Source organism: Lingula anatina, chromosome 9, assembly GCF_051362555.1.
Source record: "Lingula anatina isolate TDL-2025a chromosome 9, LinAna3.0, whole genome shotgun sequence".
NCBI lineage: Eukaryota > Metazoa > Brachiopoda > Lingulata > Lingulida > Lingulidae > Lingula > Lingula anatina.
The window spans coordinates 13,992,333-14,009,560 of record NC_141775.1 but is presented as its reverse complement, the minus strand read 5'-3'; the positions used below and the strand labels follow the sequence as shown (position 1 = coordinate 14,009,560).

Genomic DNA, 17,228 nt, shown 5'->3' with positions numbered 1-17,228 from the left:
AAATTTTATAGGAGACCTACTCATAAGTAAATCATAACCATTTTAGAGGTAAAACACTTTTAAATGATTTCCATGGTGTATTTACCTGTTTTAAGTGACCACAGTCTGACGGCACAGTCCATGGACCCACTGACCAGCAGACGGTCATCTTCGGCCAGTTCATATTGGCCAGCTAAAAAGGACATTATATGCGGAATTAGACAGGCAAAATATACTGAATTCACTCAACATGTAATACTATTTGGTTTACCTGATTCCTTACATCTGCAGTAGAAACTTTAAAAAATTGTCATTAAAAAAAATAAGTAATATTTTAAGAGTTGTGAATTCAACCAAATGCATTGCTTGGCCTCTGAAATTGATGAAGTTTTCAAAATATCTCTGTAACTAGAAGTGATTTTATTTACTTATTCACACTTTGAAAGCGTCCTGTGAGAATTATCATTTCTAGTGCATTGAATTACGTAAAGCAGCAAATTAACAATAATTATACTGTTTCACAAAATGATACTTACAAACTGATGAAAAAGTGAAAATTAAAAACAATTAAAAGTATATGGTTTTGGTAATTAAAAAAAACAAGTAGAGACAAGAATGTAAGATTTGTGAAAACCGTTATAAATTGGGGTGTTTCGCCTATTTTACACATATCCCTAACTGGGGAATGAAATAAACTAATGATCATAAAATAAAGAAACAAAACAAAGGACATTTAATACATATACTTCCCAATATTTAATAAATGAGAAAAAGTAGATACTTAATATCAATTCAAAATTACTGATAATCAATGACCCCTGTCTTACAGTGGTACCATCTGATCTTATCCTGTTCATTTACCTAAATCAGCACAATCTTCCTTTGGAATAAAGAGGACTGCTGTCACGCTGTCTGTGTGGCCACCAAAACTGTGCAGTTCCCTGCCTGTACTCCCTTCCCATAACTTCATTGTGGTGTCACGACTGAAACAGATCATATTGAGAGAATTATGTGACTTGCTTATACAGACAAGCATTCAGACTTGTTTTAAATTAAAATTGTGTCAGGTTTTTTTTAAGTACATTGCATTATCAAAATAATATCGAAAAAATGAATTTTATACAGGAATTTCACACGTGCTGACATTGCTTCAGTTGCTCTCTTGAGAAATGAAGAGACTGATGAGGATGGCGTCCCTCAAGGAACATTGTTGGGTCCATTATTTTTAATTATCATGATCAACAACTTTAAGGCTAGCTAGCCAGACTACGACTTTGTGATACAACTGTGTGTGACTTTAAAGCTACAAGTAACATCCAACAGGCCACAAATGAAATCACTGACTGGACAAAAAAAAGAAACGATATGAGACTCAACATCACAAAACAAATCTATGACAGTAAATTTTACCCAAGCTGTGCCAAAATGTCAATCAGTTGATATTAGAGGATTGAAGAGTCCTATTTCAAACTTTTGGGTGTTTTTCTCACTAACAACTTTAAATGGTCTGAACATGTTGATTTTACCTATAAGAAAGCATGTACACAATTGCATTAACTGCACCAGTTTAATCTGGTCTTTTGTTGAATATGCTTGTCCTGTGTGGCACCCCAGATTTACCAGGGAACATTGCAAAATAATAGAATCCATCCAGTTGAGGTCACTTAGAATTATAGTCCCTGAGTTACCATGCATTGATGCCCTAGTCAAAGCAAAGCTTCTTACTTTAAAGGAGTAGCCCATAAAACTGCAAATCATTCTTTTTGAAAATAAAAAAAAAATTGACAAGCTGAATAACCTATTAACCTGCAAACCACAAAGAAAACTAAGGTACAGCCTGTCAAATTTGTGTGTACCAAAATTTTAGAATCGAACATTAAAAAAAAAACTTTATGTAGTTTTCCTTATCAAACATTTAGTGGTCTGTGTTTTATTTTGGAACTAATCTTGGTCTTTTTTTTTTTTTTTGGTACATACTTTATTTTATCCCCTTTTCTTTTATCAAACTTTTAGAGTCCTGTGCTTTTTCAAACTTATTTTGGTCTTATTGTATATCCTTTATGTAAATATTTTAATTTGTAAAGTTTGCTCTGAGCAATAACTTCTGGGGCGGATCCAGAGATATTTTCTGACAGTCTTCCAAACTATCTTTGTTGATCTACCCTCCATTTTTGACCGTCTTCCAACAGAAAAGATAAGACACCAATAAATGTAAACTTGAAAATCTAACGGTCTTCCGGAAGACCCAGAAGACGGCCTCATCCGCCCCTGCACTTTACGTACAACTTCAACCTTTTGGTTGCTATATCTAAATAAACTTATTATTATTATTATTATTACCATATGTGTAGAGTGCCTACCTTCCAGACAGCAGCCAGTCTTTCTCTAGAGCCACAGAAATGACCAGGTCATTGTGACCCTCCAGACAACTGACCACAAACTCAGACTGTCTCCATGCCTTCTGAAGCTTAAAAACTTTCTCATCATGTTCTTTGTGGGCTGTTAAGAGAATAATAATTATTAAATAAGAAAAATTGTTTTAGATATATATATATATATCTATATATATCTATATCTATCTATCTATCTATCTATCTATCTATATATATATATATATATATATCAATCACACCCCTATCCTAGCAAAGCAAATACACTGCTTTTGAATTATTTATTTGAGGCATTTATACATGCCTTGAATATTTTACTGTTATTAAGAAAGAAGACCGAAAATGAGAAAAAAAAATCAAGGATTGGCTATTAATTATATGATTCTAGAAGGTCTTTAACAGACCTGGGAAGTAATCTTAATTTATCAGATGCTATAGATGCAAATTTAACAAATTTGCCATGTCATTTTTATTCAAAACAAAAACTACTGTTTTATCAATCTATCTATAAAAAGACAAATGTCATTTTATCTGCATTCCATTTTATGCTAGTGAGTTTTGTGAAGGTTAATAAATGATAATAATGACACTAGAAAAAAGTTTCAAAAGCTGTCATTTTCAAGTCACGGGGTAATGGTAAAACAATTAAAACTGAGAGTTCATCAAAGGGATACTTGAATGAGTGAGATTATTTGTTTATGCCATCTCTACCTGAAAAGGACCTTGATTAAAGACAGATGACATGTGGGTTATACAATAAAAAGTGTCAGTTAGTTCATCAAAGTGATACCTAGATGACTAAGATTATCTGTTTACCCCACCTTTACCTGGAGATACATTTTTGGATCGTCGGGGGGGGGAACCGTTTTTACTCAAGATTACTCATTGTGGACTGCTGAAGAAATAAATCCTCAGTGCATTAAAAATAACTGGTTGACTAAACAAATTAGCTTCAATTATGCTTATTAACCTACTCAATTTTTTCTGGCTTTACTGTTATCAAAAAGGTTGTTATGAATTGAGCATACCTGCTTTCTTGGACTTTTTCTTTGGCACTGTCTGAGTTCTTTGAGATTCTGAGATGGTTTCATTTGGGATGTTTTGACTACAGATGAAAACATTCACTGATTAAAAAGTACAGAAAAATAGGCAGTAGGAATTTGCACCTAAATTTGCAGTATTGTTGTTTACTACACACAACTTATTTTTAATTTAAAAAAAATATGTGGACATAAATCATTATAAATTCAAATAAAATACTTTCTAAATATAATAAATTGAAATATAGAAAAGTAAGATTCAGAGTTATAATTTTTAATGTCCTGGTAATTAATAATGTGTACACATATCATTGCATGTACCTGTCACTTTTTCTTTTCATGTTGTCTCCATCACTGATTTCACTGTGTTTCATGTCTGTGGTTACTTTCTCATTATCTCTTTCCTCGTCCTCCTCCACTTCAGCCCCTCCACCCACCCCCTCCCCACTCTCTGTGTCAGTCCTGGGCCTGGCAGGTGATATGACAGTCACTGTGTCTGGGCTGGATATAGTGCTGCTGTCTGCAGTGCTCCAACTGACATTACTCTCTGCTGTACTGTAGGTGGCACTGTTAACAGCAGAACTGGAGGCAGCTCTACTGTGAAGTGGAATATCTTCTTCTGGGATTTGAGATAATAAATCTTGGAGTTGTAGTCTTATGGGCAGTTTCTTGGAAACCTTGATAAAAAGAATAGTCCCAGTGTTAACTTTAACTTCATATGAAAATGTTGGAATTTTAGTTAATGCTTTTTATGGTTTTCTGTGAAACTCTTAGTCCATTCATTTCAGGGGCAAATGTAATTAAAGGAATGGTTGACAGGATTTACCTGCCACAATGAGATTCCTGGGATAAAGAGCAATTTTTTCCTACTCAGGAATCACTACTCCTGCATTTGGACTTGATGTCTTATTCCATTTTTAATTTTAAAAATACTTTAATTTTTAATGACTAGCCAGTCAAATATCTAGAAATACCCCTGGTACAAAGTCTGCATGCATGTGTAGTGCCTCATTTTCATGCAAGTTGCAAGATGGCAGTGTTTATACCCCCAAAAAAATAAGAAGATAATAATGACACTAGGTGCATGGACATATATATATATATATATATATATATATATATATATATATATATATATATATATATATATATATATATATATAAACTGTGGGGGATTTCCAACCCCCCCCCCCCCCCCACATTCCATTTCATAGACTACTCCACACTTTTCATTGCTGTCTAATGGGTCTTTGGGAATTACTACTGCATTCCGGATGGTGAACCCTGCTTTGTTGTACAAGTTGATGTTGTATTTGTTAAATGTCCGTTGTGGGCATTCTGAGACCCCCCTGTTGTAGGGTAATACAATGACTTGTTTCTTCTCTTTTTTATCACTATTATGAGCTATAGTGTAGGCACTTCTTTGTCTTTGTTTCTTGCCCATCTTTTCCCCTTCTTTTAATGCCTGTCCCCTTCTTTTAATGTGTCTCTCTGTCCTTTACCAATTAAGGTCTCAGCCCTATACATAAGTGTCTTTACAATCCCTAGTTTTTCATATACGGGATGGTGTGACTCCCAATGATATTGGTCTGTGTGGGTGGGTTTACAATATATGTCTGCTGTGATTGTATTTCCTTTTATGGTCAGTTTTAGGTACAGCATAGGTAGGGATAGCTGTTTATAATCCTCTTTCTCCATAGTAAATTTGATGTGTGAATGTTGTTTGACACTGATGTGTGCAAACAGCTCCTCTTGGTGTTGACTTTGGATGACCATTCCTGTGTTGTCTATGTATCGTCTTTAGAATTTGGGAGGGTGAACTGCAGTGGCTAGTGCCTTCTTTTCAAATTCTTCCATGAAAAAGTTGGATAAAATTGGGGAAAGAGGTGAACCCATGGCTGTTCATATATACTTTACTTTGGAATCTGAAGTAGGTGGTTTCAATTACCATTCTTAGAATCTCTCCAAATTCCACTGATCTCATCTTTGTCAATATTAGCTGTAGACTGAAGAAAAATTACTTCATTCTTACAACATATACTAGTATAACACGGCTGATGAAATTATTCTCTGACAAATATACACTAGGCTGTTACTGTAAGTTGTAAAAACATCTGATGAAATTCATCATTATAAGCTTTAAAACAATTGTTTTCGAAATTAAAAGAATCAAACTTTTCTTGAGATAGAAAGTCAATTTGTGACCGGTCATACTTAAGTACGCAAAGACGCGCAAAGATGCAACAAGACAGGTTAATTGAATAAATAAACATCAACTTAGAGTTACATCAAGGAGTTATAACCTTGAGACAGGAGCCCCCCCCCCCCCCCCCCCCCGTAGCTAGCTCCGCCCACCGTAACAGACATCGGACAATAGAGAGGCTTGCGTGTAATCTCCTTCTGTTATAACTCCTTGGTTACATATGCTTCTATTTTTTATCTAAGACAATTTCTAGCACTACTTCATAGTTAGTGTATTTTTATCTAAGTCAAATTCTTACAGTTTTTGTATCATAGAGAATCATATGTGACTCTAAGTTGGTGTTTATTTATTCAATAAACCTGTCTTGTCGCGTCTTTGCGCATCTTTGCACGTCTTTGCGTACTTCTGCACCCCTCCGACGTCGTTCTATAGTGCTTTGCGCTGTATTGTGCATTTTATGTAGACCATAATTACAAGCACGCATGAATTTTCGGCGTTTCTTTTGAACAATTTAATCGAGCGATTTACGTGCACCATTCTGATAAAAAAGGCGACATTCCCGTCATCTCGCACACTGAGGTGCTTTCAGATGGTACTTGGCTTTGAGGACGCAGAGATGCAGAGTTACTGCGTTGAAGAAATTCTAAAGAGGGAGGCCCCTTAACAATGACAAATGTTTGAGGTAATTTATATATCTTCCCAACCTTAACTTCTTCCTCTTCAGTCAATTCTCTGTCTAATCTCTGGAGATTTTCTATCTGACGCAGCTTCTTTCTTAGTTTACGAACTTCATTGTAAATTTCGCTCTCCAAGGAAGCGGCCATACTTGAAAGTGCCCGTACGTAAACAGGCTTTCAAAAACAAGACAGAAGTCACTTCATTGATGAGTGGCGGTTGATGTGTCGCTTTATTTCGGGTTTAATTTTTATTTTTTTAAATTAAATTTTGCGTCAAACCGTTATTCTAAATGATGGTATGAGATAGAGTGAAAAGTAAAGTTCATAGGCAGTAAGTATTTAGCCTATCTTGATATTGATCACTCCCCTCTGCTACCAGGAAGACAAACTCGAAAGAGAAAGTGAAATGGCGCATCAATACGGCGGTCGAGCTGATTATATTAATGCCATTTACAAAATATTGAGCAGACATGGAGGAAAGATGGAATATGGTGCCTTGAAGAGTGAGATGAAAAGACGAAAAGCATTGAGAAACTTACCAGTTGAGGAATATTGGGGTTTTCTGCAAATGTATCCAAATAATTTCAAAACAGAAACTACAAGGTTTGGAGGAAACATAGTGGACTTTGTAAAAGCGATAACCACCATTGATTACTGCGCAGAACACTGCACAAGAAAGTCCACTTGCCAAGACTCACTTTGTGACAACTTACATCTGTGTAAATATTACTTGAATGGCACTTGTAAATTCACCCCCAACTGCCATTTTGGCCATGATCTGACCACTGATCACAATCAGCATGCACTGTTTGAACACCATCTGAGTGGACTGGATGAAAGAGCACTGAAGACTGTGATGAACAGTAGTGCGAGAACAGTGCCTAAACCTTGCAAGTTTTACAATGTTGCCAAAGGGTGTCGTGCGGAGTCTTCAGCATCTTCCTGCCCATTTCTGCATGTGTGTAAACACTACTTGCTGGGATCTTGTCGCTTTGGTAAAAAATGTAAACGATCGCACAACATCTATGATCCACAACCGAAGGCAGTGTTGGAAAAGAATGGAATCAATGTGAACAGGAGTCCTAAAGAAACTCTGGCAGAAATACGCGATGCACTTGAAGGCATGGATATGACGTCTGATTCTGGAAGCATGACGTCATCATCATCCAGTCAGCCACCTCTGTCCTCTTCACCCAAGCAGAGAAAGGATGCAGGAAAAGTGACAGGGTCCAGGCAAAGTGACCAAGGTCCTGTAGTTGGTCCAGGTAGTCCCAGACTCCAGGCCAGTGTCCAGCACATGCCAGCACCCATGACAGGGTACAGGCAAAGTGACCAAGGCTCTGCAGTTGGTCCAGGTAGTCCCAGACACCAGGCCAGTGTCCAGCACCTGCCAGCAGCCATGGGAAGTACTTGTGCTAGTATCTACGGTGATGATGAAATATGTACTTTCCATCTTCGTGGCAAGTGTAACTATGGGCAGTCATGCAGGTACAGTAACCCCTGTATTGTGTGAGGAGAAATTTGATTATCAGGAGAAGAAACATAAAAGATATCCTAAATGCAACTTTTCCACCAAACTGCATTTTTTTCCTTAAAAAAATTACCAGATCGATCCTTTCATCTCACTCACCTTCTCTCAGTTAACCCAACTTTGTGTTTGAAATGTCTGGATCCAATGTTTTATGCCAGTTTTATTTAATGATTTATTTTAAGTGACTGGTCAGTCCCTACGACCATCACCAATTCATGCACTAATATGTCTTTTCAGAAAAAATATTGACATCAAGTACTCTTCGCCAACTTTTATTTGAGGGGTTTTATAATTTTAAGGTCTGAATTGGGAAAGAAAAGTAGTTTTGTGTAAAAATAGAAATATGATTTTGGGACATTAAGAAACATGGATCTATCTTCAAACAAGCACACACAGGTGTCTAGAGAGATATGAAAGTAGATATTGTGCTTAATATGCATGTGCAGTAGAGTGTCAAACACCCAAATGCTGTTGGCTCAAGGGATAGGATGCATATCTAAAAAATCTTTCTTCTCATAGTATGCGAATCTTACTTTTTCTACATCAAATTTTCCGTTGACAATAAATTTTGTAATATTGTCCCACTTTATGCTCATATTTTTAACCCTTTTCTCTAAGGCACTTGTATACCCCTGGTATGACGTTTTTTCTTTCAGTTGGAATGAACTTTGTATTCAAGTACAAGAACATGTATGTTATTGAACAATACATGTATATACTTGTAGTTAGTCTATCTACTTCTTGCCACCATGACTTCTTTGATATAAATTACTGAAGTTATCATTTTTCTTCTTTCAGAAAATTCCACAACCCTCTCAGGTTGCCGTATCACTGGCAGTGCAGGGATGTAACTGGGAGTGGTGAATGGGCAGATCTTCTAGACCTACAGCAAATAAAACATCTGGAAAAAGAATTCTGCAATCCTCAGAAAACTGAAGTGATGATATGTCTTAAGGGGTAAGTTTAGTTTTAATTCTTCAGTCAAACGTGATGCTAGCAAGAAAAAAATAGGAGAAAAATAGGACTATGGTGCACATAGACTGGTATGAACACAGATACGTAATTATAAAGTGACATATATATACAACCGTCATACAGGATACACAGTACCCAGTAGTCTTCCTCTTTCTTCAAGATAATTATCAATTTACTATTTATTTCATAAAGATGTAAACTTGGCTTCATATTAATAGGGTGGTTTAAGTGATTTTTGTTACATCATATTCTGTTACTAGCAATTACATTGAAACATGTTTAAGATAGCATAGTAATATCAAGTGCAAATAACCATGCAGTGAAAGGCAATAAAATGATATCACAAAATCAGCCATTAGGTTGGATACAATATTTTGAATTCTAGCCATTATGATACTTTAAATTTTGATGTTAATTTTTAAAATTCATACTTATAATCGTCTATGTTATATTGTTACAGGCATCAGTGCTCTGTCAGCTTCTTGACCATGACAATCAGAAGCTCTGGTGATCACCAACTTTTGGAGATCCGTAGGCTGTCCACATTGTCCTCAGAGGTGGCGACACCAGCTTCTAGAGCCTTCAGCACATGTTGGTTGTGGTATTGGAAGGATGAGTTTGGACAGTGGTCTGAATATGAAAAACAGGTTAGTGACAAGAACAGGATGTGTCAAAGGTAAATATTAGTAACACCTATGCCGAGAACTAAAATTGCTCCCCTCTCTGAAGGAGGTTGATGTTGTGGTGCAGTATAGACACTTAGGTGACACTTTTTTTATTTTTATGGATGACATCCTGGGCGCAATTTTCAATTTTTTGTCGGTTCTTCGAAAAAAAATCATCCCCAATGAAGTCAGTTATCGCAAATGTCGTTATTGAATTTGCAGGAAAATGAGCTTTCTGCGCATGCGTATTATCCGCTTTGCCGTCAAATGAGCTAACTAATCTGCTGATGGTCTCCATGCCTCCACACATGCCATTAAATGGATTAAATCACATCTCCAATGTTTAATAGCTAGACCCCTGCATGGACAGCGTGTGTGGAGGTGGGGAGACCATCAGCAGATTAGTCAGCTCTTCTTTCATGTAGGGTCCGCCATAGGGTCCTTGGATTTTCTATTCTGAATGGCCTCTTGGGGTGCATTCCCAGAGATTTAGATCGATCCAGAGATTTAGATTTAGATCAACCTAACGCCCTGGGGGTTCACGCTAAATTGCAGTCAGCCAAGCGCGCACCTTAGTTAATTACCCCCTTACAGCTTTTAGTGGGCGGGACAGACGCTTAAGCCAGCTAAGCTGACAGTAATTCTAGTGAGACTCCCCACAGGGATAGATTGATCTAAAATCTATGGGAATGGGGTCTTAGACACGTATGTAACAAAGAAATAAAATTTCCCTGAAATTTAGACACTTATGTAACAAAGAAACAAATTTTCCCTGAAATTTTACCAACTTCTTCATTACATAGCATGCATGACACAAATTCATTCATATTTAGAGAAAATACATATTATAGAAAATAAATACTGTTTTTTATGTACAGATAGTGTGTACATACATTATCATGAATGTTGCTGTCAGTGGGGTCGGCGTCACTATACACTTTACATCATTTATGCAATTTATGGATAACAGTGTGACTTTTTTTTATCCTCAAACTCACTGTTATGATTTATGGCACTAAATTAATAGTCAAATTTTAATCGCATCTTTAATGGATAATTTTTCTTGGAGTTCTGCAGTTTTATTTGAAATTTTCATTTTTGTCTTATTGGCATTTCAATTTGCTACTATGAAATACCATGGAACTGAAGTCCTGTGCCAGTAATATATTCTGAATGTCTCGTACAGTACATAATTAAAAACTGAAGATGATTTACAATTTACAGGGGCGTCTCGATAGTCTGTAGGTTCATTGGTCCGAAAAATGGTAACATTTTCATCAGTTTTTTAATCTAGGGTTCATTGGTCCAAAGGTTCTATAGTGAACACTTGGACCAATGAACCTTCAGACTATTGAACCTTCGGGGTCATGCCGATACTCCCCCGCACCGTTACTCCCCGGCACCGATACTCCCCTGCACCGTTACTCCCCCGCACCAATACTCCCCCTTAGTAAATCTTTGCATTATGCACATCGATACGACCCCACACCGATAGATCCCCGCATCGATAAACCCCCTGTAAAATTGCCGTTATACGCGCACCGTTACTCCCCCACACTGATACTCCCCCGCGTTGTTGTTTCCCCGCACCGTTACTCCCCCGCACCGATACTCCCCCGCATCATTACTCCCCCTATGCAATTTTGACGAAACTGAGGATCGAGTAACAGAGTCAACCATCCATTTAATTATACAGGTTAGGGTCAGTCTAGGTAAGTGGATCAAAATCTACGACCCGTTTAAGTCCAAATTTTGCGGAGAATCTCATGTACCACACAAGTCCTTTATGCAAAATTTCGAGTTCACATGTATGACAGCACGTACGGAGGATATTGAACATTTGCAATAGATTCCACGAATAATCTGCGAACAGCGAGGCCACAAGCGTAATTTGCTCCCTTTCTAAGGAGTTTGCGATTGGTTTGCAAGTGAGACTTGCCTGGTCCAAGATGCACGCCGCAAGAAATGAAGGAGAAAGAGCCCTTTGCGTGTTGAGTATGGCGCACGCCCTCACATCTATAACGAACAAAATCGAAAACACGACGGGACTGCGAGTATGAAAGGCGTGTTCACAACGCATGCTCGTGTCTCGACAATTTCGTTGTGCAACAATTTTCAAAATTTTTGAATTTTTTTTTTTTTTATTGACACAATACTTCACAAATACAGCATATATGTAGTACAAAAAAGAAAACTACAGTCACTCCCACTCTCACACTAAAGAGAAAATATACTATGTTATATTAATTAAATTTTTTATGGTACGTTAAACATTCAGGTTGATAAGGAATTGATAACATTTGAAGTGTACCAGAGTGACTTATCTATTTTTATCACAATTTTTTAATTTTTATTTAAATAAAGGCTCCTGCACACACTCACACATACCCAACCTCACACACACTAGCACGCACACCCTATTTATATACAAACAAAGATATACAGATTTATAAACATGTATAATTAGAAGTAAACTAATAATTAATAAAAAGTAAAAAAGACAAACTGAAACAATAACTATATGTTTTGATTTGCTATACTCATTAAAGTAGATTTAAGTTCTGATTTAAGTAGCAATCTAGAATTTAATTTTGTACTTTTGAAAATAAAAAATTTAGAATGAAGAATTACAAGGTTTTTAACTTTATCGCTACTTCCAAAAATGAGATCAGATGGCAGTATTTTGAAGACATTTCCTGTAATTTGACTTAACCATAGTTCAACCTCTGTCCAGAAAAGCTTTACTAATTCACAGTCCATAAATAGATGCTTTATCGTTTCAGCCTGTTTGTTGCACAAACTACAAAGAGGATTCTCGATCATATGGTATTTAAACAGCAACTCTTTGGTACCCAAAATTCTGTGGTTTATTCTGAAATTAAACCATTTCAATCTTATTTCTTTAACTTTGACCAGGGCATTGGTATACGTTAGTTGCCAGTCTATTTTGATACCTAACTCTTGTTCCCATTTTTCTTCACATTTTGGTCTTTTTGAATTTTGCTCAATTCAGATTCTAATCTAATTCAGATTCAAAAGACAAGGGAAAGAAGCTTAAAGAGCAGAAAAGAAGGTTGGAGGAAAAAGACAGAAAACGAAGCGCTTAAGCACTTCTTCTTTATTACTTAATAATTTTACGAATTCATCGTTGCCTGAAAAAAAAGACATAGCTGCGTTATCTTAGATTAAAACTAACTTTGCCTTAAGTTAATAAAAAAATAAAAATAATAATAAATAAATAAATAAATAAATAAATAAATAAAAGGCCGTACAATATATATACAGTAACTACTGAGTACAGTAGGAGAACGAAATTAATTTTGCAAAAACATTTCTCAAAAATCACAAGGAAGAGCTGTAGACCTACGTACTGTCAAGCACATTAAGTCTGAGATTGACTTCGTGTAACGTTCTTTATTTTTCCCAATATATTTCGAATAAAATTAGTCAATTCTTGGTCCAAAGAGGGTGGTGCATCTTGAAAAAAAAAGCATTATAGAAAGTGTTGTAAATTACGAATGGGGTTTACAAAGCCAAGGGAATCTATGCCTTGGGGGAGTAGTGTTTTTGTGGAGTATCGGTACGCGGGAGTATCAGTGCGGGGGAGTATCGGTGCGGGGATGTAAAGAAGCAGGGGAGTATCGGTGCGAGGGAGTATCGGTGCGGGGGAGTATCGGAGCGGGGATGTAAAGAAGCGGGGGAGTATCGGTGCAGGGGAGCATCGGTGCGGGGATGTAAAGAAGCGGGGGAGTATCAGTGCAAGGGAGTATCGGTGCGGGGGAGTATAGGTACGTAACCGAACCTTCAGACTATTGTTACAGCCCCCAATTTACATCTAAGTTGATCTAACACAAGAAAAAAAAGTAGTCATAGCAAGGGTCTGTGGTACTGAGTTTTAATTGTTCTTTTCCAGGGCACTCCAGCTCCAGTTGCAGGCCTACTGATAGGAGCACTTAGTTTCAAATCTACTGTGGACTCAAAGAAAATAGAAGCAGCATTCTTGGAAGACAAACTTGGAGAAATTGATTTTGAAACACCAGAACATCAATATGTTTTAGATTTTGAGAAAATGGTTCAGAAAAATATCCGTATTGGAACAGAAAGAAAAGTGCGCAGAAGACCTGTTTATGTCTCACCTGAGGAATTCACACAGGCATTAAGGCAAAAGTAAGCACTGCATTGCAAACACTTTTTTTTGTAGAATGAGTTGTGAATACAGTAAAATGTGTTACATATATCATGCCTTTAAGTCATTATAATTATCAGGTGGTTTAGATGAAAAGAAATAAAGACTTCAGTTTTTTTTTTTAAATCCTTATACTGTGTGAGACTTAATTACTTTGGTTAAGATCTTCGTCTTGACCATTGAAGGAATAAATACTGGTAATGTTCATGTGAAAATATGTGTATGGTAATATGTGGTAGAAGTTTATACATTATATTACTACTTTTTATAATAAATGTATTGGCATTTGATCATCCATAACTTTAACAAGTACTAATTAATGATCTCAAAGCTTGAACCTTATACTGGCATTTCATCTGATGTGTTAATTACTGTAAAAGTTACCATATATTACAGTAAATTTTAGCCAAAAACGAAAGAAAATATTAGATATTTCCCATCTGGCATTATTATTAGAATCTTTATTATCATGATCTAGCTTCATTACATTACAATTTATATACAGGTGTAAGGTAATTTAATCACATATCATTATCAAGCTAAGAACATAAATATTATTATAATACAAAATTACCACATGTGGGTATATTTCAGATCATCTGACAGAAGGCAACCTGGTGATGCCTCAGCAGCAGTCTCTACTGCCCCACCTGGTGTACCTTCTCACTGGGACACCACGGCACCAATGATCAGTAACTCTTATCAACTGGTAAAGGTGAGTGAAAACCTTTCTTCCTTTCTTGGACCATATGTACTAGTATTGCTTAACTTGTCTGGATGTTAGACAACAAATTAAGAGCAGAATTTTGAAAGTAAACTAAGGCAGTAGTGGGTATTGGTCATTGAGGAGGAGGTATATAATGGGTATATGTACACATGTTACAGTAGATCAGTATTATTTACTGTGACTCATTATAAATATCCTACTGCAACCCTTTCATGTACATGCATATGTTAATTTTAATATTGTTTAATAATTTGATACATTAATGACTCTTAACTCATCTCTTTTTATAGATTTTATTATTCTTTTGAAAAAATTGCAGCTCCCACAAACACACCGAGAGTTTGTAGAGGTTTCAAAACTCTTTCGTTCATCCATGTCACATTACACAATTTCTTCAGTCGAGAGAATACAAAATCAAGAGATCTGGGATGGATATTCCAGGTAAACATGTAAAAAAATCGGGAACAGTCTGGATGTTAAAGATTTTACTTTTTTTATATTACTTCATTTCAATAAATGTCCCCCCTTTTGGACCTGTCGGGTGATCTGTTAATTTGCCTCTTAGTTGGTATATCTGTAACCTGACCTTCTCTGAAAAATAAAAAGAAAAGGATTAATAATTGGTCTGCAGTCCTCATATTTGGTATTGATGTTGCTGGGTCATAGGTCAAGGTCACGTTAATCTTCAACACAATAGTATTGCTAATAGAAATAGCTAGAACAAATTGGCCTACCTTTTCCTACCACCTTATAAAGATTGATTTGGCACGTTTCTAATATTTGCAAGTGAGGTTCATCATATGTACAAGCAGATGAGTTTTTATTTTCATTTTTGAAATGATATTAATTCAATCTGCAATTGATTAAAATTTTGAATTTTGAATATAATACTTTATATGATTAATTAAATTACATGCAGTGTATGTTATATGTATACTACTGAATGTTGAATTAACGCCAAATTAAACATAAATGTCACGCATTGCATTGTAAATTTTCACATTGGTGATTCTATTCAAATATTCTGGAAGTTGATAATCATTCTATTTTTAATTGATCATATTTTATTTATTTATTTATTTATTTATTTATTTATTTATTTATTTATTTTTATTTATTTATTTTTTAGGAAAAAATTGTGGATGGAAAAGAAACAGCCACCAGGAGGAGTTGAAGAGCGCTATCTGTTTCATGGTACCAAGGAAAGATACATCCCTGCAGTTTGCCAGCAAGGATTTGACCCAAGAATAAGTGGGATGAGTTCTGGCACTGTTTATGGAAAAGGCAGCTATTTTGCAAGTCAGGCTAGCTATTCTGATAACTATACTGACTCTAAGCAGTTGTTAGTTTCTAAAGTCTTGGTTGGCACTTATACTAGAGGGAGGAGAGATTTCGTTCGCCCCCCACCAAAAGATCCCTCACGACCACACGGTGATCTATATGATTCCTGTGTTGATAGTGAGGATGCACCATCAATTTTTGTCATATTTAAGTCTGAGCAAGCCTACCCTGAATATCTGATAAAATATAAGTAAGTTGTCTGGTGATCATTTGGTCGCAAGACCTTCAAATGGTTAAAGTTTGTCAAATCTCATGTAAATAGTTTTACATGAGAACCACAGCAAAAGGTTGGCTAAACTGAAAAAAAAACAAAGTATAAAAAATAAAACAAACAAAACAAAATAAATAAAGCCTGCTGTAGGAAGTTGAAATTAAAAAAAGAAATGAAAATTATTTACCCTTGACAAGATGAAAAGTGTACAACATTGTGTAGAACATTGTGTACAAGATGTGCCACACTGCATGTGCAGGAACCTCCAGTGTGAGTGTACTGTGCAGTAGAAGGCTAAATTTTTGCTAAGAGAAAATATGAGGCAATCTGTTTATCAGATTAAGCTGGTTGGTACATCAGAACAATCCCACCCCCCCCCCCCCAAACACACACACACACACACACACACACAGATGATCCCACCCCACCCCACCCCCCCACCCCCCACCTAAAGTGTGGAATATCATAAAATAAACATCTGAACTTTAATTAAAATGTATCACCAGGTAAAGTTGGGATAAACAGGTAATTTCATTCATTCAGGTATCCCTTTGATGAAACAACTGACACTTTTATCTGTTTTACCTCTCCTCCTTTAATCACGTTGCCTGCCTTTAATCAAGGTGCATCCCCAGGTTAAGGTTGGGAAAACAGATAATCTCATTAATCCAGGCATACCTTTGATGAACTGTCATTTTTAATTCTTTCACCACTACCCCTTGTCATAAATAAGCAACAACTTTTAAAAGTGGTTTTCTTTTTGTAGCTCACTATCATTATTTACGTAACCTGGGGAGGGGGAAAGTCTGGGAGAGATTGTGTGTGTTTGTGGGGGGGGGGATTTTCTATTTCTTTTATATAAAATACTGTTCGTGTGTGCCATTGCCACTGAGCACTTCTTCATAAACAAAATATTTTGCACAATTAAGGGAATAACTTAGACCTGTTGTTTTAAAAACTTACAGGACTAACTTAAATACAGGTAGAGTTCAAAATTCAGCATGATCTGACCATTTTTGGAAAAGTAATGCTGTTTTTTTGTTTTGTGTAGTTTTCAGCATAATGCAATGAATGTTATACTGGATACGCAATGCAAACATCACAATACATGGAAAGCCCATTATATTCAAACTTACAGGATTCATAAACATTAAAGAGACATTTTCTGATATGAGATTCATATTTCATAATAAAACATTGTAAACAACTCGAAGAATAATATAATATTCCACTTTTAGAAAGAATGGACTAACTTTGTATGCCAGAATGGATTCATTAACCATTTTTAGAAAATATGGATTAA

At 36.0% G+C, this 17,228-nt stretch overlaps 2 protein-coding genes and 1 long non-coding RNA gene across 5 annotated transcripts in view; 2 read left to right on the top strand and 1 right to left on the bottom strand.

Moving 5' to 3' along the window:
- The window catches only part of LOC106174090 (uncharacterized), a 27,748-nt gene extending 21,274 nt beyond the window's left edge, over positions 1-6,474 (bottom strand). For 2 of the 3 annotated variants that reach the window (XM_013555482.2, XM_086995454.1), the window contains exons 1-6: positions 6,317-6,474; positions 3,731-4,086; positions 3,398-3,474; positions 2,340-2,478; positions 841-962; positions 86-172 (exon numbers count right to left, since the gene is read on the bottom strand). In XM_013555482.2, the coding sequence (XP_013410936.2) occupies positions 86-172; positions 841-962; positions 2,340-2,478; positions 3,398-3,474; positions 3,731-4,086; positions 6,317-6,436 (901 nt within the window). In that variant the 5' untranslated portion in view covers positions 6,437-6,474. Of the gene's footprint in view, positions 1-85; positions 173-840; positions 963-2,339; positions 2,479-3,397; positions 3,475-3,730; positions 4,087-5,357; positions 5,416-6,316 lie in introns of all 3 variants that reach the window. The other variant, XM_086995453.1, reaches the window with a different exon arrangement.
- LOC147759952 (uncharacterized) overlaps positions 1-17,228 on the top strand; it is a 38,511-nt gene that overhangs the window by 17,208 nt on the left and 4,075 nt on the right. The window lies entirely within an intron of this gene.
- LOC106167081 (protein mono-ADP-ribosyltransferase PARP12-like) lies at positions 6,018-17,228 on the top strand. The gene is made up of 8 exons (XM_086995448.1): positions 6,018-6,294; positions 6,669-7,777; positions 8,619-8,777; positions 9,256-9,442; positions 13,374-13,627; positions 14,241-14,361; positions 14,693-14,814; positions 15,503-17,228. Exons 1-8 carry the CDS (start codon positions 6,286-6,288, stop codon positions 15,906-15,908), a joined length of 2,367 nt encoding a protein of 788 aa, XP_086851574.1. The 5' UTR covers positions 6,018-6,285; the 3' UTR covers positions 15,909-17,228.

Excerpts from the sequence above, each read along its gene's own strand:
- LOC106167081 (XM_086995448.1), top strand. Across the intron at positions 7,778-8,618 it reads AACTATGGGCAGTCATGCAG|AAAATTCCACAACCCTCTCA; the intron begins GTACAGTAACCC and ends TTCTTCTTTCAG. Across the intron at positions 9,443-13,373 it reads GGTCTGAATATGAAAAACAG|GGCACTCCAGCTCCAGTTGC; the intron begins GTTAGTGACAAG and ends GTTCTTTTCCAG.